The sequence below is a fragment of the Palaemon carinicauda genome, chromosome 8 (assembly GCF_036898095.1).
Source record: "Palaemon carinicauda isolate YSFRI2023 chromosome 8, ASM3689809v2, whole genome shotgun sequence".
Classification (NCBI taxonomy): Eukaryota; Metazoa; Arthropoda; class Malacostraca; order Decapoda; family Palaemonidae; genus Palaemon; species Palaemon carinicauda.
The window spans coordinates 103,332,981-103,359,629 of record NC_090732.1 but is presented as its reverse complement, the minus strand read 5'-3'; the positions used below and the strand labels follow the sequence as shown (position 1 = coordinate 103,359,629).

The following is a 26,649-nucleotide window of genomic DNA, read 5'->3' as shown; positions in this document are numbered from 1 at the left end:
TGTATATCAAATCATTTCATCATTATGAAAGATTAAAAATTTCTACACAACTTCCATATACTGTACAATAAAGTCCTCAAACACTGTTTATATTTTTATTATTATTTTAAAAGAATATATATGATTTTCTGTGGAAATTTCACGTTCACACATTTTTTGATATTTTTAACTACTGTATTGAAAAAGATATTCTGCTTGCATCATGAAGAAGTTCAATCATTTTCAATTTAATGCTCCAAACCAGAAGTTCATATCTGTTATAGTTTGTACGTTCCGAAGCTCACAAAAAACTTCTGTGACACCACCATTTTTTGCACCAGCCAAATATGCATTGTACCTCATAGTATTAGTGGACCTTCCAAAACTGCAAGAGTTGATTAGGTACTGAAGTACATAGAATAATTTTGAGGTACACATTAATTCATATATGTTTTATCCTTCTCTCTCTTACTAACTAGTTATTTTAGATGTTATATATCTTTTTGTTAGCATTGCTTTCTTAACATTTCTTTTCAATATCAGAAATATCAGGAAAATTTATTGCCTTTTGTATTTAATTTTTCAGGTTGATCAGATTAGAGGAGAGCTAGAAAAGCAGATTCTTGAAGACTTCCATCGTGCCTTCCATGGACCAAATGCACGACGATTTGCACCAACAAAAGAATTAGCAGAAGCTTGCTTAGTGGTGTCAGAGTTGGATCCAAAAGTCAAGTAAATTGTTTAGGTTACTTATAATTTTTATTGTAAAGATAATGGAAATTAGTTCAGATTCCAATAAATTTTGAATCATGTATATTAGAACTTTGTGATGAATCTTTAGATAATTTTTGTTGTCACTTTTATATCCAGTTTGATCTTCAAAATTTTATGAATAGTTTTTTCACGAAGGTCTTTTATCCCTTTTTAGTTTATGAATTTTAAAAAGTTTTATGAGTTATTGTTAGAAACCAAAAATAAATTATAGAGGTAAGAGTTGCAAAAGAAATGGAAAGCAAAACTGCTTCCTTATAAGGAATACAGTTGACATTAAATTAATTAATTCAATCTGAAAGGATTGATATTTGTGTTCGACTGTGGGGAATAGCCATTTGGTCGTTAGCTTGACTCGAAGCTTTACCCATTTTTCTTAATAAATTAAAAGTAAATAACTTAATTCTACTTAGTATAGTAACTATTAGTGTTAATGATAAGTAAAATGAATAATAAAGTTAAACTTATGAATTAAATGACTTAAATTAGTAATTGCCTAATAGGCCTTAAGTTCACGCGTGCGTAATATGTACCTGTCAAAGGTAAGAAGTAAATTACCTCGGAGGTTACCACAGCCACGACGAACAGTTCCAATAAAAAGTACTCAGTGGAAAGGCCGGCATCTTCATAGGATATTAACTCTGAACAAAACTAAACATTCAAACTCCAAGACAACGACAATTTTGGAACACGTCAACGTCAATCTTCGTGATAAGTGATCTATATTATTCTGTATCTTAGGACATGTCTAGGGAAAAAGGTAATGTATGGCAATATCACAAAGTTTTATTAGTGGATCTGCTCTTTAATGTATGTAAGTGATTTTGGTTGTTGAATAATTGTTTTGTTCATTAAATACAAAAAAGGTTGAAATTAAAATAAATTTCAACATTATCTCTAACTTTATTATTCATCATAGCAGATGTATTCTAGATTATCTGGGTAGATGACTATTTTTAACTGTTAAGTATGCAACTCCAAATCTTTTCAGGCGAACAATTATTGATGATGTAATTAAGACACAGTTGGCTGAATATGAAGTTCTGTTTGCCGGGGGAGAAAGTGATGCATGGTTGACAAAAGTAGATTTACGACGGAAATGGCTTCTCAAAACTGCAGTGGAATTTGAGAAAACTCTTGCAGCCATGTTTCCACCATCCTGGCAGGTATGAAATTAAACTCTTACACCTGACTCAATACATGTTTTTATTTCTTTCACAATGTATACATAAGTTTTGTTCCAATATAAATACAAACCGTTCTTTACTCTTGATTGATTGATTTAAAGTTTTCTTGTATCCTGACATCTAAGGCCATTGACACTGATATAATTTATTATGTATAAAAAATAAAAGAGTATTCAATTAAAACTGTAAAAATTAAGTTGTCATCATTAAAGTTAAATAGTTTTCAAAAGACCTGCTTCTGAAATAAATCTAAAAATGCCGCTCGCATAGTAGCACACGTCATGTCCAAGAATCGTGGCAAGGATGAACCTGCCATCCTCACCTCGAGCCTTAAACAGATATCTATTCCTTAAGTTGCTATAATTAGGGCATTCGGTCAATAAATGGCTCACTGTTAAAGGTACCAAACAGTCGTCGCAATACGATTGGTGTTGGTCCTTTAGCACAAACTCGTGTGTCAACCGAGTGTTATATGTTTCTGCGTAAGCTGGATTTAGCTAATTAGCAGAGCTAGTAGGGGTTAGACCAACCCCCGCACTCACACATTCACCCAGTGAGCATTCTTCACTTTTGGTTTGGCTACGATCAAGTGCAGACGTATCGTCTCTCTTCAAGACTAATTCCTATTAATTTGCTATAAAGGCTTTAAAATTTTGCTTTTTCTTTTCAAGAGTGCTTGGTAATTGAGGACTGCAAAAATGCGTGTTTGTCCTGGCATATGGAGCCGCCCTTGCAGTACGTTTATTTCAGCTATGGAGATGGAGCCTCACCGGTTTTGCCTCTCGTGCAGATGACATTAATTCACTGAGGTTTCTTTATGCACCGAATCTCGGGAGGGGTCACCCTCCCAGTTGGAGCAGAATAGTAAACAGGGAAAAAAATTCCAAAAGGAATTCTCTTTAAGTTCATCCTCGATGTCGAAGAAATCGCGACTTCTCTCTCCTATGAAACATAATCTCCTGGCTTCCTCCTGAGGTCGATCGGATAAGAGTGATGACCGTTTGACCCCCGGACATTCTTCGGGTCTGGAAGACCCTGCTGCCTCTTCTAGCGAAACAGCAGTGACTTTCCCCTGTGGGGAGCCTAGTTCTCTTAATGCACTGCATCAATGTGGGCTTCCTTGGGGCTTAGGGTTCCCCACAAAGGAATGGTTATTGGAGATGTTCAAGCTTAGGGCACAGCTGCCTCTGCATCATTTGGTCTTGACCTTCCCCACCAGGCCACCGGAGGGGAGTTTCTTCCTGTCAGTTTCGTGCTCCTGGCAGATACTTGCTCCGCAATTCTTCATCCACCTGAAGAAATGCTGGAAGGTTCTCTTCCAATTTCCAGCCTAGTATTCACTGAATTTCTAGATTTTATGTTTCAAATAATCTTTTTTTAAATGAAAATTATTAGTTTTATAGCTAAAATTTTTTTCTATAATTATATTTACATTCGTGTATATGGTATTAATGGGAACTCTAATCCTGACTTGGGTACCTATTTATTTACTCTTTCTAAAAAAAATTGTGAAAAGCTATTTATTTTAGTATCCTATATACATTAATTCTACCATTTTTTATGGTTTGCTGAGGAATAGGTTATCCGCTACCTTATGTACTATATGATATTTGTAAATAAGCCTTTGCTGCCTGTCTCTCTAAGGTATTTTGTTCTTAATTCTTTGCCTGCATGTTTATGTATTTGCAATTTTTATGTTACGATTACAGTATACTGAAAGATGAATAGTATCAGAAACGATAACTAAATAGGCTAAAGGCATAAAATTTGCCCATAAAAACATGCAGACAATAATATGCTCATTTGATAAATGTAGCCTACTGTATATATGTATGAGTGGAGAGAGATATTTTTGGAATTGAGGTAAGGTGCTTACCACTGGTTATTGATAACCCCTGAAATATGATGATTATATCAACATCCCAATTGGTGAGGGAACGTACTGCTAAAAGCCCATACTTATACATACTAAAGTGTATTCAATCAATATCTACAAAAACTGTGAAACCCGATTTCTCAATATATGAAATTTGCGGAAAAAAATTTGCCACTACTTTTTTTTTAATATTTACTGATATTCTGTCATTCAAATATGAAAAGATATGAAATTATATAGCCTACAATATGTACATTCAGTTTTATAAAAAAACAGAAACTTGCTAATGGAAAATTGTGGCCATAAGAGTAACATATACAGTACATTGATAAAATAATGTATTTTAAGAAATTGAAATAACAAGAAAATTTCTAATTTACAATTTTTCTGTATAAAATGGTTTTTATAGGCTGTAGGTTGGCCAGGGCACCAGCCACCCATTGAGATATTACCACTAGATGTTATTAGGTCCTTTGACTGGTCAGACAGTACTACATTGGATCCCTTTTTCTGGTTACAGCTCATTTTATCTTTGCTTACACATACATTGAATAGTCAGATCTGTTCTTTCCACATTCTCCGCTGTCCTCATACACCTAACAAGACTGAGATTACCAAATAATTCTTCTTCGCTCAAAGGGTTAATTACTACACTGTAGTTGTTCAGTGGCTACTTTCGTCTTGTTAATGGTAAAAGAGACTTTTCAGCTCTTCTAGGAGAACACTCCAAAATCAAGCCATTGATCTCTAGTCTTTGTTAGTGTCATAGCCTCTGTACCATAGTCTTCCACTGTCTTCAATTAGAGTACTCTTGCTTGAGGATACACTTGGGCACACTGTTCTATCGTATTTCTCTTCCTCTTGATTTTTTTAAAGTTTTTATAGTTTTATCCATGAAAGATCTTATTTAATGTTGTTATTGTTCTTGAAATATTGTATTTTGGTTGTTTATTACTTCTCTTGTAGTTTATTTATTTCCTTGCTTCCTTTCCCCACTTGAATATTTCTCCCTATTGTATCCCTTGGGCTTATAGTATCCTGCTTTTCCAACTAGGGTTATAGCTTGGCTATTAATAATAATTAAAAAAAAAATATATATGAAAAACAAAAAAGTAGATAGAGTTAGAAGTTGCCCCAAAATAGCATTGTTTTAAGGGTGAATAACACTTGCTTTTATGCTTGCTTTTAGTGCCTTTGTCAGTTTAATTTTGTTACATTACTCCAATGTCTTTCTAAGTAGTGGGGTTTAGGTCATTTGATTTTGGAACTGCCATTTTTAACTGGGTGCTCTATGCAAGTGTATGATATTTTACATGGATGCTTGGAAGATGTATATCCTTAAACCCCTATGAAACATCTAAAAAGAAAAATTGAAGAAAAGAAGTGATTGCCAAATCTGAAGACAATGATAGAACAAGTGTTTAATAAGAGGAAAATGTTAGATGTTAAAAAGCTAGTGGGAAAAATTTATAATGTCAGAAAAAAGAAGCAGTTACCAAGCAGTTTATGATTTCCACAGTTAATATAGAATGTGTTGATATTATAAGCCTGATATCTTAAAGTTGTTGAAAAAAAAAATAGTTGAAAAAGAGATAGCAACAGTCACATTTGGGTATTGAGAAAGGTGTATGAATTTGACGGTATGCTTGCCTTCCATTTTGTTCTATCAAGAAGGAAAATATACAAAATATGAGAGCAGTAATTAAAAAAGACCTAAGTCATAATATAAATCCCAAGTAGATATAATTTTTTTCTGTTACCACTTTTTGTGATGTGAATGAAGTTTAAAATGTAGGATTATATTAGATTTAACAATTCTTTTACCTGTGTAATATATAAATAATTTTATTGCAGGTTCCTTCAAGACTTGCTCTTTCATTCTGTGAAGTGACAAGATCCCAACTATCTCATGCAATGGAACTTAGAGCGCAAGACATTGATGTTGGAACACTTCTTCATGCTCATAAGGTTTGTGTTTCAATTCTTCATAAGGTAATGTTCTCAGATTTTTTTGCCAGGTTTTTTATGTGGAAAGTAAAGAGCTTTATAGAATGTTTTATGTAAAACATTTAAGTGGTCGATATGCCATGAAATATGCAGACATATACACTATAAAATCTTTACAACAGAGGACACTTGATTAGCTTTATGTAAAGAAAGATGAAGAATTGAATGCCAGATCGGTGTTGTGTGTATTGATTTTTACTGGCTAGTTATTCATAGCCCTTTTAGGTATTGCAGTAAAAAGTGAATAAATATAGTTTATTGAGATTGAGGTTGATTCTTAGTAACTCCAGCCACGCAGTCTTTTGTCTTCTAAAGAGAAGAGCAATCATCTATGAATCCAGGCTGCTTAGCCCCACCTATAGGGGTTAACTTCCCTCTTAATTGATTGTGTTTGCAGTCATAACACATCTATAATAAGATTTTCTCAGCTCATTCCTCTGAAATTTTGGCAGTTTCCTTTCTTTAACTTTATTTTCAAATTTCACATTTTTTGCATTGTTAATTATATCTTTGGCTGTTTTATATTCATTCAAGTGAAATAGTTATTGATAAGTGTGTTTCCAGATTTTTTAACACCTGTAACATATAATTTTTCATTTTTTTCTACTGAGTAGATTATTATTATTATTATTATTATTACTGTCCAAGCTACAACCCTAATTGGAAAAGCAAGATGCTATAAGCCCAGGGGCTCCAATAGGGAAAAATAGCCCAGTGAGGAAAGGAAATAAGGAAATAAATAACTGAAGAGAACAAATTAACAATAAATCATTCTAAAAAAAGTAACAACGTCATAACAGATATGTCATATACAAACTACTAACAACGTCAAAAACAAATATGTCATATATAAACTATAAAAAGACTCATGTCCGCCTGGTCAACAAAAAAGCATTTGCTCCCACTTTGAACTTTTGAAGTTCTACTGATTCAACAACCCGATTAGGAAGATCATTCCACAACTTGGTAACAGCTGGAATAAAACTTCTAGAGTACTGTATAGTATTGAGCCTCGTGATGGAGAAGGCCTGGCTATTAGAATTAACTGCCTGCCTAGTATTACGAACAGGATAGAATTGTCCAGGGAGATCTGAATGTAAAGGATGGTCAGAGTTATGAAAAATCTTATGCAACATGCATAATGAACTAATTGAACGACGGTGCCAGAGATTAATATCTAGATCAGGAATAAGAAATTTAATAGACCGTAAGTTTCTGTCCAACAAATTAAGATGAGAATCAGCAGCTGAAGACCAGACAGGAGAACAATACTCAAAACAAGGTAGAATAAAAGAATTAAAACACTTCTTCAGAATAGATTGATCACCAAATATCTTAAAAGACTTTCTCAATAAGCCAATTTTTTGTGCAATTGAAGAAGACACAGACCTTATATGTTTCTCAAAAGTAAATTTGCTATCGAGAAACACACCTAAAATTTTGAAAGAGTCATACAAATTTAAAGAAACATTATCAATACTGAGATCCGGATGTTGAGGAGCCACTGTCCTTGACCTACTTACAATCATACTTTGAGTTTTGTTAGGATTCAACTTCATACCCCATAACTTGCACCATGCACTAATTTTAGCTAAATCTCTATTAAGGGATTCACCAACCCCAGATCTACATTCAGGGGATGGAATTGATGCAAAGAGAGTAGCATCATCTGCATATGCAACAAGCTTATTTTCTAGGCCAAACCACATGTCATGTGTATATAGAATGAAAAGTAATGGGCCAAGAACACTACCCTGTGGAACACCGGATATCACATTCCTACACTCACTATGGTGCCCATCAACAACTACTCTTTGAGATCTACTACTTAAAAAATCAATAATAATGCTAAGAAACGACCCACCCACTCCCAACTGTTTCAGTTTGAAAACAAGGGCCTCATGATTAACACGGTCAAAGGTAGCACTAAAATCAAGGCCAATCATACGAACTTCCCGACCACAATCAAGGGATTTATCAGTGATTTAAGCATAAATCATTTCCTCGTAGTGTATTATTCAGTAAGCTATGATTTTCTACACTGCCTAGATCATTTAGGTAAATCAGGCTAGCCCCTGATTGTACATATGTATTCTATTGTCCATGGAGTAGTGGGTCCCACAAAGCCTCTTTGGGATGAATGGTTCCTGTAACTTCAGTCATAGAAGTTGGAGTCTGCTGTGCCTTTCCCAGATGATCTTCCATCGTGTCTAAATCCCAGCCATCCATTAGTTTCTTTTTCCTTTGGTTCCTCCTACTCTAGAGATTTTCATTCATGAATGTATCCAGCCACACCATTTCATACCTGCAGCCAGTGGGTAATAGGTCACCGATGGACAGGGTACGACTCATTAATTTCCTTGAGTTGAAGACTGTTTCCATAGGCCACCAAGCAGTCGGCATTTTATTGAAAGAAAAGGATATCAGTATGAGGAAAAACAATTCAACAACATTCATAGATTAAAGAACTTTGGTGAAACAAGATTTAAGTATTCATGTCATTTTCAGGGGAATATCTTTGTATGGGCAAGGCAAAAGTATGTTAGGATGCTGGATTGTTCTGGTAAAGCACAGTATTATGATAAAAGGTCTTACATGGCAGAGTTCACTTCTGATATTTGGATGGTAACTGAATCTGGTGATCTACAAGGCACTTTTTTAGCTGGGGTCAAGCCATTGATAGTTTCCTTCCAGAAGCCTGAAAGTTGGGCAAACAGCTTCCTAACTGAGACATGTATGCCTTCCTGCTGTTAAGGGGACTGTCTCCTATGTCTTATATTTTTTATTCTACTTATTCTAAATACATAATTTCCATATATATATATATATATATATATATATATATATATATATATATATATATATATATATATATATATATATATATATATATATATATACATACATACATACATACATACATATACCAAGGCACTTCCCCCAATTTTCGGGGGTAGCCGACATCAACAAATGAAACGAAACAAAACAAAAAGGGGACCTCTACTCTCTACGTTCCTCCCAGCCTGACAAGGGACTCAACTGAGTTCAGCTGGTACTGCTAGGGTGCCACAGCCCACCCTACCCCGTTATCCACCACAGATGAAGCTTCATAATGCTGAATCCCCTACTGCTGCTACCTTCGCGGGCATCTAAGGCACCGGAGGAAGCAGCAGGGCCTACCGGAACTGCGTCACAATCGCTCGCCATTCATTCCTATTTCTAGCACACTCTCTTGCCTCTCTCACATCTATCCTCCTATCACCCAGAGCTTTCTTCACTCCATCCATCCACCCAAACCTTGGCCTTCCTCTTGTACTTCTCCCATCAACTCTTGCATTCATCACCTTCTTTAGCAGACAGCCATTTTCCATTCTCTCAACATGGCCAAACCACCTCAACACTTTCTTATCCACTCTAGCTGCTAACTCATTTCTTACACCCGTTCTCACCCTCACCACTTGGTTCCTAACGCTATCTACTCAAGATACACCAGCCATACTCCTTAGACACTTCATCTCAAACAACGGATTTTGAGCGAAGCGAAAAATCTATTTTTGGGTGAGATAGCCATGGCGTCCTGATGGAAGGTTCCTTTTTGGTAGCTTCCTTGGGTATATAACTACTAAGATATTCCCACAGAATTTAACCACAGGTTATCACAGAATTCTAACTTCTGGAGCGAGTATCCTAAAGGTTTCCCATTTAAGACATCGTATATCAACAGGGGACGCATGTATTAACGCGCCACATAGCTATCTACACCCCAAACAGAGTTAACACTTCGGTGTGTAGGGGCGGAGAATAGCTGGGAGCCGTTCCACAGCTAATCTCGTTCGTGGCTACTTTTGGTACTCGAAACGTAAACAAACGGGCGCCATTGCTAAATGACGTCACGTCCGTCCTCATCCTGAAGCCAGTTGCTTGCCGATCACCATGATACAGCAGAGCAGGGTGGGACCTAAAAACTGGACGAAGTAGTAGGGAGGGTCCATCAGGACGCCATGGCTATCTCACCCAAAAATAGATTTTTCGCTTCGCTCAAAATCCGTTTTTTGGGCTCAAGCCATGGCGTCCTGATGGAAGAATACCAGAGAATCAATGTATCGTGGTAGATTTTCCCCTATTGGGTAAGTGCCAAAGGCTTTGAACAAGGTAGCATAGAAATCTTAATAAAAGAACCGTAGGGAAGAACCTTCCTGCCCCCCTTGGCAGTGAAGTTCCCACGGGCCATGCCGAGATCAAAGTGGTTATCGAAGGGCTATTCACCTTGCAAGAAGAACCTGAAGAACTTGGAGACGAGACTGAATGGTTGGCATTCGTATCGGAACATTCTCGAAGGCAGACAAGTGGTGGTTGGACACTGTATTTAGAGAAGGATAGTTTCGTCTCTAGGGTATGAAGAGTAAGTATTCGTATTGGAATATTACATTGCAAAGGTGAATATATAATAAGGGTTAGGACCTTAGTATCTCCATGAACCATAAGGAAGGGGATAATAAAACTATGACAGGCATATATTTCATAGTATAAGTAGGAGCGGATTGAGACGCACAAGTAATAAAATAGGAACTTTATTTGACAATTGCAGAAAAATAGATGAATTGCAATAATAAGTAAAGATAATTTACAGTAAATTATAATGTACATAGTAATAAAGACTTGCTCTTGAATCTGAAAGGGAATTTCAAATTTATTAGTAGGCACTCGTTCTCGAGGAATGTCAGTCTTTAATTAAAACACATCATGCTCTAGGCATGCGGCACTTGTGTGACGACTATGACATTTCACCTGGGATAAGAACAGTTATAAGAAAGCACTAAGTGTTTACGACATCACTACGTATCGCTCGAGGGTCAACGTAGGCACCCGAGGAGTTAGAGTCCCAAGTAACTCGCTGTTCTATGCAGAGTTAGGTGCAGGTTTCATAACACTACCTGCGGCTACCACAAAATGTTTGACTTCGTGCACTTGTTTCGCATAATGTTTGAAGAAAACACGCGAGGACTTCCAGCCTGTGAAGCTTTTCAGGCTTTCGAAGTCCATACTCTGAAAGAAATTCAGAGACGATGCAACTTTTCTAGGATCGTGACCGGCGGGTGTACTGTCAGGATCCGCTCTGCGAATGAAGTAGGTGATTTTCGCTCTTAGTTGTTTCAGTGACAGGTCGCTGCCCGATGTTTCTCCTTTGAAGAGTTGGCCTCCACCAAAGTTCGAAGTTCTGCGAAGATAGACCTTGAGGCTCTCTACTGGGCATAGAGAGGCATCTTCCTTCAGGGGGCATATTCTCCAGGGGCCCCATCTCTTGGTGGGTACTGTAATTCGTTTTTGGCGAGAAACGTCGGATCCGGGGAGAGGGTAACGTCTCCTGAATCGGTAAACAGGATGTGACACTCTTCTCTTGATAATGCCACTATTTCGCTGACTCGGGCTCCTGAAGCAAGAGCAAAGAGAAATATAACTTTCTGAGTCAGATCCTTGAGAGGGCATGAATCATTATCCAAGTTGGAGGCGAATTGGAGCACCTTGTCCAATGACCAGGAGATCGGTTTCGGTGGGGGTGCTGGGCGTAGACGAGCGCATGCTTTCGGCAGTTTATTGAAGATGTCGCTGGACAGATCAATTTGGAAGGCATACAGCAGTGGTCTAGTCAAGGCCGATCTGCAAGTCGAGATCGTATTGGCCGCTAATCCCTGTCCATGAAGGTGAATGAAGAAGGACATGCAGAAATCAATGGTGATTTCCTTAGGATTTTTTGCCTTGACGAAAGAGACCCATTTTCTCCAAGATGATTCGTATTGCCGTCTTGTGGATTCGGTCTTGTATTCCTCGAGGAAGTCTAGACTTTTCTTCGAGATCCCAAACCTCTTCTTTGCGGCTAGGGAGAGAAAATCATGAGATGAAGGTCCTTGATTTTCAATGATGAAGCGAAGACAGTCGACTTCTGTACTTGTTGGGAGAGAACTGGGCCCGGGAGAGGGATCAGCTTGGGCTGCAGCTCCAGGACCAGGGGGTACCAGTTGCTCCGGGGCCACTTGGGAGCCACTAGGGCCGCTGTCCCTTAGAAGGTTCTCAGCTTGGAGAGGACTTTCAGCAGAAGGTTGGTGGGAGGGAACAGGTAGATCTTGGACCATCTGTTCCAGTCCAGTGACATGGCGTCCACTGCTTCTGCCTTGGGGTCCTCGTACGGGGCCACATACCGAGGAAGTTGATTGTTGTCGCTCGTTGCAAAGAGATCGATCTGAAGTTCTGGGACTTGGTGAGAGATGAAGGAGAATGATCTTGCGTCTAGAGACCATTCCGACTCTATCGGGCTTGTCCGAGATAGAGCGTCCGCCGTCACGTTGCGGAATCCTTGTAGGTGAACTGCAGACAGGTGCCATTTCTTCTTCTCTGCCAGATGGAAGATTGTCAGAAGCACCTGATTTATCTGGGGCGATCTTGAGCCTTGGCGATTGAGACATCGAACTACCACCGAGTTGTCTAGGGTTAGACGAATATGGATCGAGGGAGGCGGGGAGAGTTTCTTCAGAGTTAGAAGGACCGCCATGGCCTCCAAGATGTTGATGTGAAACGTCTTGAACAGGGGAGACCATGTGCCTTGAGCCTGTTTTTGGTGGGAGTGACCTCCCCAACCCTCCAGCGAAGCGTCCGTGTGGATGTTGAGTGATGGAGGAGGGTGTTGAAGAGGAATGGACCTTTTCAGGGCCTTTGCTTCCGACCACGGCTTGAGGAGAAGTCGAAGTCTGTTTGGGAGCCGTCTCTTGAGGTCTCTTCGAGCGATGGATGCAGAACGTCTCCAGACTCCCGTGGCATCCTTTAGCTGTGCACGAAGCACCGGGTTTGTTACTGAGGCGAACTGTAGAGAGCCTAGGACTCGTTCCTGCTGGCGTCTTGAGATCCGCTTGGATTTCAGTAGTCGCTTGTCAGACCCTGCTATTTCCTTCCTTTTCTTCTGGGGGATGGAAAGGCGGTGTGACTGAAGGTTCCATTGGATTCCTAACCATTGGAACTTCTGAGCTGGAGAGAGGCGAGATTTCTTCACGTTTATCTTGAATCCCAGGTGTTCTAGGTACTGGGTGACTTTGCTGCAGGATTTTAAACAATCCTCGGGCGATGGAGCCCAGACTAGCCAATCGTCGAGGTAGGCCATCACCTGGACGTCTCGGAGGCGGAGCTGTTGTACTATGGCGTCCGCCAGCTTTGTGAAGATCCGAGGGGCCACATTGAGGCCGAAGGGCATGGCCCTGAATGCGTATCTTTTCCTTTGGAGTCGAAATTCTAGGTAGGAGGAAGCGTGATGGTTCATTGGAACGTGCCAGTAGGCATCCGCCAGGTCTATGGAGACCGTGTAAGAACCTCGAGGCAGAAGGGTCCTTATCTGTTGAAGAGTCAGCATCTTGAACTTGTCGTTCGCTATGAACTTGTTGAGGGGGGATAAGTCCAGAATGACGCTGAGTTTGTCGGAGTCTTTCTTGGGGACGCAAAACAGTCTCCCTTGGAACCTGGTGGACTTTACCTTCCTTATCACCTTCTTGTTCAAGAGATCTAGGACATATTCTTCCAGAAGGGGGGTTGATTGTTGGAAGAATTGCTGGAAGGTTGGGGGTGGTTGAGTCCAACTCCAGCCTAGACCCTTCTTGACGATGCTGTGTGCCCAGGGATCGAAGGTCCAATGATCCTGGAATTGGCGGAGTCTTCCTCCCACCGGAAGCACTTCATTGCTTCTGGTGTCCCGAGGGCTTACTGCCTCGGCCGCTAACTCCCCTTCCTCCTCTGCCTCTGGAGGGACGGAGAGATGCGTCTCTGCCTGCACCTCTGCTTGAGCCTCTACCTTTGGGACGAAAGGTAGTCGTCTGTTGCTCGAAAGCAGGGGTGAAAACCGGTGACTGTGACAAGACCGGTTGGGTGACCAGCTGAAAGGTCTGCTGTGGCTGAGCTGCCACTTGGGGAGTAGCGGGTCCCGGAAACTGCCGTCTCTGTTGACGTTGCTGGGGTTTCTGCTTGGAGGATTTCCTCTTAGGTTGAGGTCCGTCGTCCTGAGAGGATTTCCTCTTCTTTGACATGCCCCACTTGTGGAGAAGGTTCCTGTTCTCCGTGGCAGCCTTGTCGGTGATCTCTTTCACGAGGTCAGAGGGAAAGAGGTGCTTACCCCAGATGTTGGAGGAAATCAGCCTCCGGGGTTCGTGTTTCACAGTGGCACCTGAGAACACGAATTCTCGACAGGCTCTCCGAGCCTTCATGAAGTGATACAAATCCTTCACCAGGGTTGCCATGTGGGATTTGGCGAGTACCATGTAGTGGTCTGGGACTCTGGTGTCACAAGCCATGATGTCAAGTTGGACCTGGTGGGACATGGATGCTGCAAGCCTCTCCTTCGTATCTTGTTCCCGACGAAGGAGGTGGTCGTTGAGTTTCGGGAGGTCTTCGTTAAACTGACGTCCGGCTACGTCAGGATCTAGCTTTCCCACCACGAAAGTATGCTGGATATCCTTCCAGTGTCGAGCGTCGGGGGGAGTTACTATGGAGAAGGGTCTGCACTCCTCCAGTGCAGGGCAGGGTTTTCATTCTTCCACAGCCTTGAGGCACGCAGCGAAGGCCTTTTCCATGAAGGGAAGGACTGCATTGTCGGGTGCGACGTAAGTAGGGTGCTTCTTGCTCAGGGCCGGAAGTTAGAGCAGGTAAAACCCCTACTTTTAAATGCGGTGGCTAGCATAGCCTGGGCCTTCGAGAGATCGAACACTATCTCCTCCTTGGGTTCGGTCTCTTCTTTAGAGGCAGGTTCAGAACGAAGTCGGACGTAACAGTCCGGGTAAGCCTCAAAGTTTGGGAAGAACTCCACATCTTCCAGGGGGACTGTGCCGATCTTATCGCTGACAAAGATCCTGCCGGTCGCGATAACCATATGCTCGGCATACCTCCAGGGGTTGGCATGTGAGCATGCAGGGAGATCCTTAACCGAGATCTTCTTCGGTTCTTTGGACCCCTTCATGGACCTGATGAACTCATGAGTTTCTTTCAGCCTGTCGTCCATAATGGCTTTGATCATCCGGAACATCTCTTGGGCGGATGGAATGGGTTCCGGGGTAGCGGAGGTAGACGGGAGAGACACTTCCGTCGGTGTAGGAGTAGGGGCGGTGATGGAAGGCGGAGCGACCTTCTGCTCCGACTCGGTGTATTCCACCTGGTCCTCTTCATCTTCCGCACCTTGGGCCATAAGGGTCTTCTCCGTGCCCTCCGAAATATCCGACATATGTTCGTCGTTCTCGGAATCCAGGTGGCACTCGTGCATGGACTGGGCCATGACTACGTCTGGTTCCACCGTGATCTGGACGGTGGGGATCAGTTCTTTGGGCACCACAGAATCGGGGGAGGCCTTTGGGAACAGAAGGGACCTCATTTCTTCAGTGGCCAGGTATGGTCCAGTGGCTTTCTTCTGGAAGCCACGCACCCACTTGCGTAGCTTATCCCGAGAAGTGTCCCTGACCTCCGCTGAGGGAGGATTATGAAAGGCATCGACTAGGCGATCCTGGCAGACCATACAGTTCTGCGGGTCCCAGAACTTCAAATCCCCTTTCTTGTTGGCACAAGGGGCGTGGGTCCTACACGCCGTATGCCCGTAGAAGTGCGGGCGTTTCACGGCGCAGAAGTCGTAATCACACTTCATCTGCTCCTCCTGTAAAAGAAAGAGAAAATGAGTATGGGGGTGGGGGGGTCATAAGAATGACTCTTAAACTAAGTTGATATTAATCATTAATTTTAACTTGATAAAGGGTGTGATGCACAGAGGAAGGGCTGAGATAGGATAGGAACATACTCCGTGCATCCCGCCCGGCTGGTTACCGTAACCTTCATCCGTGGACAATCCGAGGTGACCGAAGGCAAAGGATAGAATTCAAGAAGAAAGTCCGTAGGGCAGATAGAATTCTATTGGGAATTGTCAAGGATATGAGGTTGAGACTGAGGCCACTTAGTTCCAAAATTAGGGGACTAAAAGATCCCATAGGGTAACGGCTTCCGGCAACCAGCCGCGCTAAGATACACGCAGCATGCTGGAAATCTGTGATATGCAAGAAGACAGCATGATTACCAATAGAGCAGTAATAAGATACTGATCCATTTACGTAAACAAGCCATCTGGTTGCAGTGTAGGGCTATCAATATCAGATGATAGCTAGTAGAAGGGGGTGCAAGTCGCCTTGACGCCTCCGGAAGGTTCCGGCAGACCGCCGGCACGCCGGAGGCCGCTCCAGCAGAGTTTCTGGCATTAGGACAGACAATGCAGAAGTCAAGAGTAATACCAGGGTGGCGGCCGCCGGCACAGCGGCGGCTCGCCGGCGGAGGGAGCGGCGGCTCCGGCAGCCGGAGGTTGCCGGCTTGGTGACAGGAACAAGGATGGTTATAGCAGAATTGGACTGCCGGCAGCGGATGCCGGCACTCCGGGGGCCGGCCGGCGGACGGACGACCCAGCTATGAGGAAGGAGGGAGAGCCATCGGCTGGAAGCCGGCGGCAGGCGGCAGTCCCCTGGCACACGGAGGACTGGCGGCCGGGAGGTTAAGGGATGAGTCACCAAGGTAGGAGGTGGGTATCACCGACCGTGGAGGCGGCAAGGGACTGGCACCCGGATAGTGAAAGAGACAGAAGGAGGGATGTAGGGGTCCGGCTACGGACCCCCAGACATCCCACCTGAATGGGTGTACCCATGATAGAGGCTGACCCTATCATCCAGAAGCAGGGGCCGCAGAGGACCGGGAGCTAAGGTAGCCCAAGGGAGGGCTAGGGGACACCCAAGACCGGGGGGGGGGGAACCCCTCCATACAGAACACATCCAGTGGCTAACCCCATAGGACACTATGAAGGGTATATGTACCAGAGCGGACTGCACACGGAAGCTCAAGGTAGCCCTATCACTCCACCCTAAGGAGGAGTTGTAGGACAGGGGACAGATGGGTATAGACTAACCTAAGTATAGGCTAGGCCATACAAGAGATAGGTGGGGAGGGGAGAAGAGAAAGGTCTTCCGTGGAGGGGGTTCTGTACCAGAGCGGCCACTGAGGAAGGGAGGACACTCCCTAGCCTAAGGTAAGGCAGCTTGACTGAAAACGGTGCATGGGTATCGTTTCAGCAAGGAACAGGACTAACCCCTCCAAAACCTAACATAGAGCAGGGATGTACGTCCTGAACTAGGAAGGATGGAAGACGTATCGCTATTGCAGGAAAGGTCGGAGACCTAGCCCCAGCAATAGAAGAAGGACTAGCCGTTCCTCACTCTCGGGCGCAACCCTAAGGGGGGATCATTCCCTTAGGGAGGACAGAGAGGCGATAAAATACTCTGATATGAGCTTGATCCCCTTACGTGGTAGGGGGAGCAAGGCTACACAGAGGGGATGCCCTAAGGCAGGGGATGAAGGAAGCATATAGGGGTCCTACTTGTAGGTTAGGTTAGAAAGACACACTATCTAACCTGTCCCCTATATGGTCCCTGAAGGCGAAAACACTTGCATCACAGTCAAAAGTATTGTAAAATAATGCCACTATCTTCATAAGTTAGCCTAGGATCACTGAAAAATATCATGCATGAACACTGATATAGGTGCACTGGCCTGGGGGCTATAGTAGCCAACTGGTATGGGGTCAAACGATGACCGATAAAAAAGCGTCAAAACACGATATAAAAGTTCCTAGCTATGAAGACTAAATAAACTAATAGTATCGATTAGTTAATAAGGCCGGAAAAACGTTGTTGAGGCTAACTAAATAAGGCATGCAGAACAACAACGACGCCATAAAATGGCCGGTCCGGTGAGGCACAGCTCTGCCACAAAACATCAAATATCTTGAAAAGTAAAATTTACTTTACGGTCAGAGCTTAATTAAACAATACTGGAACCTTGTACTCAACTTTCCAGAAGAAGGCGAGGCTGAAGGTAGTGACATGACGAAGATGCAGTGAGATAAAAAGAGCGTAGGGAAAATCTGTCTAAGATAGGCGAGCTACTAGCAGAAGGAAGAGGACGGACGTGACGTCATTTAGCAATGGCGCCCGTTTGTTTACGTCTCGAGTACCAAAAGTAGCCACGAACGAGATTAGCTGTGGAACGGCTCCCAGCTATTCTCCGCCCCTACACACCGAAGTGTTAACTCTGTTTGGGGTGTAGATAGCTATGTGGCGCGTTAATACATGCGTCCCCTGTTGATATACGATGTCTTAAATGGGAAACCTTTAGGATACTTGCTCCAGAAGTTAGAATTCTGTGATAACCTGTGGTTAAATTCTCTGGGAATATCTTAGTAGTTATATACCCAAGGAAGCTACCAAAAAGGAACCTTCCATCAGGACGCCATGGCTTGAGCCCAAAAATACCGTATATACTCGTGTAATGTTCAATTTTTGAAGGCCTATTTTTCAGTTAAAAAAGTAAGGGTCGAACATTACACGAGATATATATTTGAAAAAGTAAAAATTTCTGGCCTACCGGTAGGTAAACGTAAGCTAGGCCTATGCGAACATTGCCCTAGGCTATGTTACCTACCGGTAGGTAATCGTAGGCTATACTTACATGTATATAAGGTTACCTACCGGTAGGTAAACATAGGCTAGGCCTATATATACAGTACTAACCATGTTCATTTAACACCAGGCATATTATTAGCATGGATTTTATTTCCTAAACCATCATAAATAGTTTTTTCCGCTACGAGTAATGACTTTACCATAACGCAGCAGGTATGAAGCTAGCAAACAGTCGGGTTGCGTATGTTATAAAGTGATATGGTTAATGAAAAAATTATGCTCATTTTATTTTACTTGGTATGGTATATTAATTGACATTAATAATAAACCGCAAAAATTTTTCTTAATTAAAGCCACATTTTTTTTTCTCCAAGTTTGAACGCTAGTTTCGGTAACTCCAAACATTTTTTACGGCTTAAACGTTATTTGTTTCAGGGGACAGCGGCTGCAATAACTTGAAGCTTGAATTTTGCTGTAATTTTTTTATATTTCTTGGTAGACATCTTGATGGGTTATGAGTGAATTCTTATTCATATATATTGTGAGGAAAAAAAATGATTAGCATAACAGGTGATTATAATCACCGTAATTACCTGCAATTACTGGTAATGGTAATTTGTTACTCAAAACGATGAACTAATTTTGTTTGCTACTTGTAGTGTTTGCTTGTTTTTGAAAGCTATTAGGCGGTGATGATAATCGTCTGCTTGCAACTAAAGTGTTCGCTAGAAAATGCACGCTGAATACTCAATTGTTATTGTAAACAGATGTTAGTATTTAGGTGTTGTTCCGATTTGTTTTATACATTTGTTTGTCGCACTTAGGCATAACCCTTACTTTGTTGGTAATTATGGTATGCTGGAGATAAAAGACCTCTAGCCTACTGCCAAAATCAAGACTCGAACATTACATGAGGTATATGATGAATTCATGATTTTGAAGGCAAAATAGGGGGGTCGAACATTACTCTAAGTCGAACATTACACGAGTATATACGGTATTTAATTTCTGTCTCTCCATCACTTTCATTCTCCATAACTCAGATCCATACATCACAGTTGGTACAATCACTTTCTCATATAGAACTCTCTTTACATTCATGCCCAACCCTCTATTTTTTTACTACTCCCTTAACTGCCCCCAACACTTTGCAACCTTCATTCACTCTCTGACGTACATCTGCTTCCACTCCACCATTTTCTGCGACAACAGACCCCAAGTACTTAAACTGATCCACCTCCTCAAGTAACTCTCCATTCAACATGACATTCAACCTTGCATCACCTTCCCTTCTTGTACATCTCATAACCTTATTCTTACCCACATTAACTCTCAACTTCCTTCTCTCACACACCCTTCCAAATTCTGTCACTAGTCGGTCAAGCTTCTCATCTGTGTCTGCAACCAGTACAGTATCATCCGCAAACAACAACTGATTTACCTCCCATTCATGGTCATTCTCGTCTACCAGTTTTAATCCTCGTTCAAGCACTCGAGCATTCACCTCTCTCACCACTCCATCAACATACAAGTTAAACAACCACGGTGACATCACACATCCCTGTCTCAGCCCCACTCTCACTGGAAACCAATCACTCACTTCATTTCCTCTTCTAACACATGCTTTACTACCTTTGTAGAAACTTTTCACTGCTTGCAACAACCTTCCACCAACTCCATATAACTTCATTACATTCCACATTGCTTCCCTATCAACTCTATCATACGCTTTCTCCAGATCCATAAACGCAACATACACCTCCTTACCTTTTGCTAAATATTTTTCGCATATCTGCCTAACTGTAAAAATCTGATTCATACAACCCCTACCTCTTCTAAAACCACCCTGTACTTCTAAGATTGCATTCTCTGTTTTATCCTTAATCCTATTAATAATTACTCTACCATACACTTTTCCAACTACACTCAAGAAACTAATACCTCTTGAATTACAACACTCATGCACATCTCCCTTACCCTTATATAGTGGTACAATACATGCACAAACCCAATCTACTGGTACCATTGACAACACAAACCATATTACAATCTCACCAACCATTCAAGACAACACAAAACACATATTAAACAATCTCACCAACCATTCAAGTACATATATATATATATATATATATATATATATATATATATATATATATATATATATATATATATATATATATATATATATATATATATATATATATATATATATATATATATATATATATATATATATATATATATATATATATATATATATATATATATATATATATATATATATATATATATATATACTGCATATATAATACTGTCATCATACATAAATTTCAAGTCATTTAAGGAAAAACTTTTAGATTTATTAGTAAAAATCATAATATTTTTTTTTCTAAATTTAGGTAGCGATTTCTCCACTAATATGATACCAATTTTATTGAAAATTAAACCATAAAAACTACTTTATAAACCAATTAATTCTGTGTGACAGAATTTTGATTTTCCAGTTTTGTTTTATTTAATGAATTTTTTTTGTGTGTGGACTAAAAATCATGAATATAAGAAAGAAAGAAAAAATTGGCTCTCAAGAAATTATTGGATTTTTATTCCTCTTTCCAATGACATATTTCTCTAAAATTTAACAATGAATAACCGAGTAATGGCTACCAACATGCGAATAAGTATGTCTTTGAATTATGAGCCCCAAGGGTTTGCTCTGTAAATTTTAACTTTTTCTTAGAAAAATAAAAATTTGATTATCATCATAACCTTAATTTGTACTTTTATTATTTATTCCTACATCAAGGCTCCTTAAACAAGGTATTTAAACCCTAAGTGTACAAATACACTTAGAGTAAGGGTGTCATGAGTTGCCAGCTCCCTCTCATTGTTTCGAGAGTTTAGTTAGAATGTTCTAGCTTTGTACTCTTCTTCATGTTTCCCTCTCTACTTGATTTTCTTTTTTGTTGCTCTCTGCTTACTTCTTGTTCTTTCTTTGACCTTAGGTAACTTTGGCATTGCTATAAAGTTCACCCTACAAGATTTTGAAACATAAGTGAAAAAACTCGCTGTATATATGCAAAAATAAACACGCAAAGATGATCCTGTCAAACTCGGTCATTCAGACGACACAGTTATGATGATGTCATCATTAAAAGACCTCTCTATCTTCATTATTTTTAACAATAATTGGCTGAAACTTTTGGAGAGCATGTACAGTACTACATGTTTCTACATATGTAGAAACAATAATTTGATTTTTTAATTTTTCAAGTTGTTATGTTATCCACCTTAGCAGCTGGCCCCTTAAACCTCATCAAATATGAAAGCAGTAATCCAAAAAGGCTGACATTAGTTACTTCATTTTTGCTACAGGAGGATAGGAGGATTGATTTGCAGATGATTCTAATTTGACAGACAATTAAAAGAGATTACTAACTTGGAGGAAGCTTTTCAAGCAGTTACATTTCAGCTACCACAAGGTGTTTAGCCTACATGCCAGGAAATTATAGTGAGAAGTCATATTTAAGAATTTTCAATGGACACTGCTCAGCCATCACTCATTCTTGCCATATCTATACCAGCAATGTCTACCTTTATAGGTGAATTTGATTCATTAGTTGGTGCTGTGAAATATGGCTCGATCTGTTTTACTTGATAGTTCCAATAGTCTTTTATGCCTTCCTTTTCTCTATCAGCAAAATGATATTCTAGGCTCACTAGTTAAAGGATACAGTGTTTCTTTCTCACTAGTAAAGGTACTTCAGATAATAGACATTAATTGCCCCTGGGAACGTGAAGAGACAAATACAGTACTTCAAGAAATGGATTAGTTTAAGAAAAGACAATTCAACCTGTTGAATGAAACCTACTTTATCTTTGGTTCTAGCAAATTCTCCCAATGTACTGTGTGAATCTCAGCAATATTTTTTCCATAAACCCACCATCAAAAGTATGATCTTGATATAGTGAGCTGAATACTCTATCATATAGAGTTACCCTGGCTACAAGCTCGTTATCTTTATGTCTGTTATTTTCTCCAGACCGAAAGATAAATAACCAGATGGCCATCTGTCAAATCCATATCAGTACATCAGTAACTAGCAGCAAGGATTGCCTTCTTCTGCTTTGTTCTGTGATAGTTATTCATATTTACTTTAGGGAGACTTACGGTAAGAGATACAACCCCAGTCTGTTCTTGTCTACTGGTTAGCAGAAAAGGTCTCCAGGAATGCAATTGCCCTTTGGTTGAGGCAGTGAACAACTAAATTTACAGAAATGTGTTTGAAGACAAAGTAAAACTGGAAAGAGTGAGAATTCACAAGGTTTAGAGTCTTCCCAGCTTTGTTTGTTTTTAAAAATAATGTGAGAATTTAGCCATTTTATATATTTGCACATGGAATTATCAATCTCTATTTTCACATTTTTATTCAAAATTTATGAATGTGCTGTTATGCTATAAATGTTTAGGCCACTAGTCCTGGCGAGCCAAATTTTCTGCTACAGGATTTGTCTTTCATTCATCCCTCATACATTTTTAAGAAATGTGATTTAGTCTTCTGAGGTTGTGCATCTATCTATATTTCATGTGTTATGGTTATTTGATTCTTGCTCTTTGGAGTTCCTACGACTTGAAGTAACCCACTACCAATGCATCTACTTGGATATGTCAAAACATTTCAGTATCCTGTCATGGGCCACGCAACTTATTGATGTTCTTCCTTATTTCCCATTGTTATCCCTACATTAAGGGATCAGTTACCTCATGAGCCCTCTCCAGTTCCTTCTATCAAAGGCATCCTCTTTTACCTAACCTCTTCTCTCCATATCATCCTACACCTTATCTCACCATCTAATTATCTGCCTCCCTCTCAATCTCCCCCCCAAACAGGTTCCTCCCAAGCCCTCTTCACTCCCTCCCCACCATACATCCTTCACAAGTACCCACACAATCTCAGTCATGCAACTCATTGCCTCTAACTCAGTAATCTTTACTACTCCTGTCATTCCTTTTATTTCATCATTTTCCAATCTTTCAAGCAGTGATATTTCCATAATCCACCTCAACATGCTCTCTCTGTTCTCTCAAGCTTTGATTCCTCTTTACATCTTAACCCTGGATAGGTACGCTCCTCGGACACCCCTTTAAGGGTATACTCGGACGCGAACGACCCCGACGCCAAAAAGAATTCTTGAAAAATCAGTTTTTGCAGTAACCTCCTTTTTTCTTTTGCCAAAAAAAACTTCAATGAATGCTTAAAACAACTGTAAAGATAAATACTACTCATCTGCAGAAAAACTATTTATTATAAATATTTTAAAAAATTAAGTTGAAAAAAAAAAAGACATGACATAAAAATTCATAAAAAAAAGTTTATACATATATACACAAATCCTTTTAGGAATTGATTCTTGAATGTTTAGGACACATCTTGATGTATTTTGGATGAAGTCAGACCCATGGAGGTGAAGATCTGAAATGAGAAAAAAAGGGTAACTTTTTTGGCCAAAAAAATTTGTCCAAATTTCATGAATTTTTTTGGGTACCCAAATGAAACAGGAAGTGGCTAATTTTTTTAGGGAACAAACATATGTTATCCTAAAATAGAAATATGTAAAAAAATCTTCATTATTTTGTAAATTACATTTATATCAGGGGCCATATCTAAAGGTAATTTTTTGAGTACTTAGAAATTTCGTAAAAAAATACATATATTTAATATATAATATGATATTTATGCAGGTCAAAATATCACAAATTCTATAGGGAACAAGAATATATATAGATAGGGCAGCTTACGCTTCGGATATGTCCACAAAATGGCCGCCAACCACACTGACTCAGACTCCCTAATCTGCCACTTGAAATGTAGGAAAGGTATGTCAATTTCAAGGTGTTATTTACTAATCTAATTATTATTGGATATGCATAAAAATTGTATGGTGGGTTGCTGGATAATTGTCGATTATTTTACGACTATAAAATTAAAATTCTGACCCAAAAAATTTTTTTTGAAGGGAAATAAAATCGAAAAAAAAAAAATGTAAAACAATATAATATTTTAGCTAAAAAAATTTGATGATATTCAATCAAAAAAAAAAGTAAACAAAATTTTCCGACAAATAAACATCTAGAGGAATCATTACTCTGTGATAGTTCCTTAGTACGTAGTAATTTTGAAAGAATTGGGAAAAAACGAAAAAATGGCAATCACCGGAAAATCGAACACATACCTATATATACGCCATATCTGGCTAAAAAAAAGATAGGCATGGGTAGCCAGATCATCTAGAAACACTTTCCAACACTATAAAAATATAAGTTTTGCGACACTACTTGCCAATTCCTTACGGTAACATGACTAAGCAAAAAAATGCAAAACAAATAAAAAGGGGCACTCGCGGAAAAATGGCCAACATTCTAATATACGGCATTTCGGAAAAAAAAAATTCAGTCACGTGCTAGGCAAACCATCAAGGCACATTTTCCGACAAATAAACATCTAAATGAATAATTACTCTGTGATAGTTCCTTAGTACGTAGTAATTTTGAAAGAAATGGGAAAAAACGAAAAAATGGCAATCACAGGAAAATCGAACACATACCTATATATACGCCATATCTGGCTAAAAAAAGAAGATAGGCATGGGTAGCCAGATCATCTAGAAACACTTTCCAACACTATAAAATTATAAGTTTTGCGACACTACTTGCCAATTCCTTACGGTAACATGACTAAGCAAAAAAATGCAAAACAAATAAAAAGGGGCACTCGTGGAAAAATGGCCATTCTAATATACGGCATTTCAGAAAAAAAAATTTTCAGCCACGTGCTAGGCAAACCATCAAGGCACATTTTCCGACAAATAAACATATAAATGAAATATTACCCTGTGATAGTTCCTTAGTACGTAGTTATTTTGAAAGAAATGGGAAAAAACGAAAAAATGGCAATCACAGGAAAATCGAACACATACTTATATATACGCCATATCTGGCTAAAAAGAAAAATAGGCATGGGTAGCCAGATCATCTAGAAACACTTTCCAACACTATAAAAATATAAGTTTTGCGACACTACTTGCCAATTCCTTACGGTAACATGACTAAGCAAAAAAATGCAAAACAAATAAAAAGGGGCACTCGCGGAAAAATGCCCAACATTCTAATATACGGCATCTCAGATAAAAAAAAAAGACATGCACGTGTTAGCCCAACCATCAAGGCACACTTTCTAACTCATAAACATGAAAAAAAATCAATAATATACGGCAATTCCTTACTACTGTACGTAGTAAATTTTTACAAATATTGAAAAAAAAACAAATTGGCAACCGCAGTTAAATACCCAATATACCAATAACTACGTCGTATCTGACAAAAACAAAATCACGCATGGGTAGCCAGATCATCTAGACACACTTTCCAACACTAAAAAAGCAAAAGTTTTACGACACTATTTCGCAATATCTTACGGAAAAATGACTTGGCAAAAAAATGAAAAAAAATTAAAAAGGGACACTCGCGGTAAAATGCCCGACATTCTAATATACGGCATCTCAGATAAAAAAAAAGACATGCACGTGTTAGCCCAACCATCAAGGCACACTTTCTAACACATAAACATGGAAAAAAAAATGAATAATATACGGCAATTCCTTACTACGTAGTAATTTTTACAAATATTGAAAAAAAACAGAAATTGGTAACCGCAGTTAAATACCCAATATACCAATAACTACGTCGTATCTGACAAAAACAAAGTCATGCATGGGTAGCCAGATCATCTAGACACACTTTCCAACACTAAACAAGCAAAAGTTTTACGACCCTATTTGGCAATATCTTACGGAAAAATGACTTGGCAAAAAAATGAAAAAAAATGAAAAAGGGGCACTCGCGGTAAAATGGTCCTCGTGGTGATGAACGACATTTTAACTAAAAAAAAATCATGCACATGGTAGCCAAACAATCCACCAAGACTTTCCACAACTGATAACCTATACAAGTTGCACCATTCTACGACAATTTCATAATACGTAATAACTTTGATAATTATGCAAACTACCTTAGAAGGGTAAACTCGGTCGCGCTCGACCCCGACGCGTCTCAGAAATCGAGGAAGGAGTACAGCTACAGCAATGCACATCTGGACACTACTAGAGCGTGTAGGGGAGACACCTCCTGCAGGTCGATCACCCACAAATTCAGTCACGGGGGTGAGTCACGTGAGAAAAACCTGTTTTTTTTTGACGCTCGGGGTCGCAAACGACCCATCGTACCTATCCAGGGTTAAGAGTCAATGTTTCCGATCCA

At 39.9% G+C, this 26,649-nt stretch overlaps 1 protein-coding gene across 1 annotated transcript in view; it reads left to right on the top strand.

Annotated features, from left to right (window-relative positions):
* Vps53 (vacuolar protein sorting 53) overlaps positions 1-26,649 on the top strand; it is a 363,462-nt gene that overhangs the window by 131,356 nt on the left and 205,457 nt on the right. Inside the window, exons 6-8 of the mRNA XM_068378791.1 lie at positions 566-711; positions 1,742-1,916; positions 5,668-5,781. Of these exons, the coding sequence (XP_068234892.1) occupies positions 566-711; positions 1,742-1,916; positions 5,668-5,781 (435 nt within the window). The remainder of the gene's footprint in view (positions 1-565; positions 712-1,741; positions 1,917-5,667; positions 5,782-26,649) is intronic.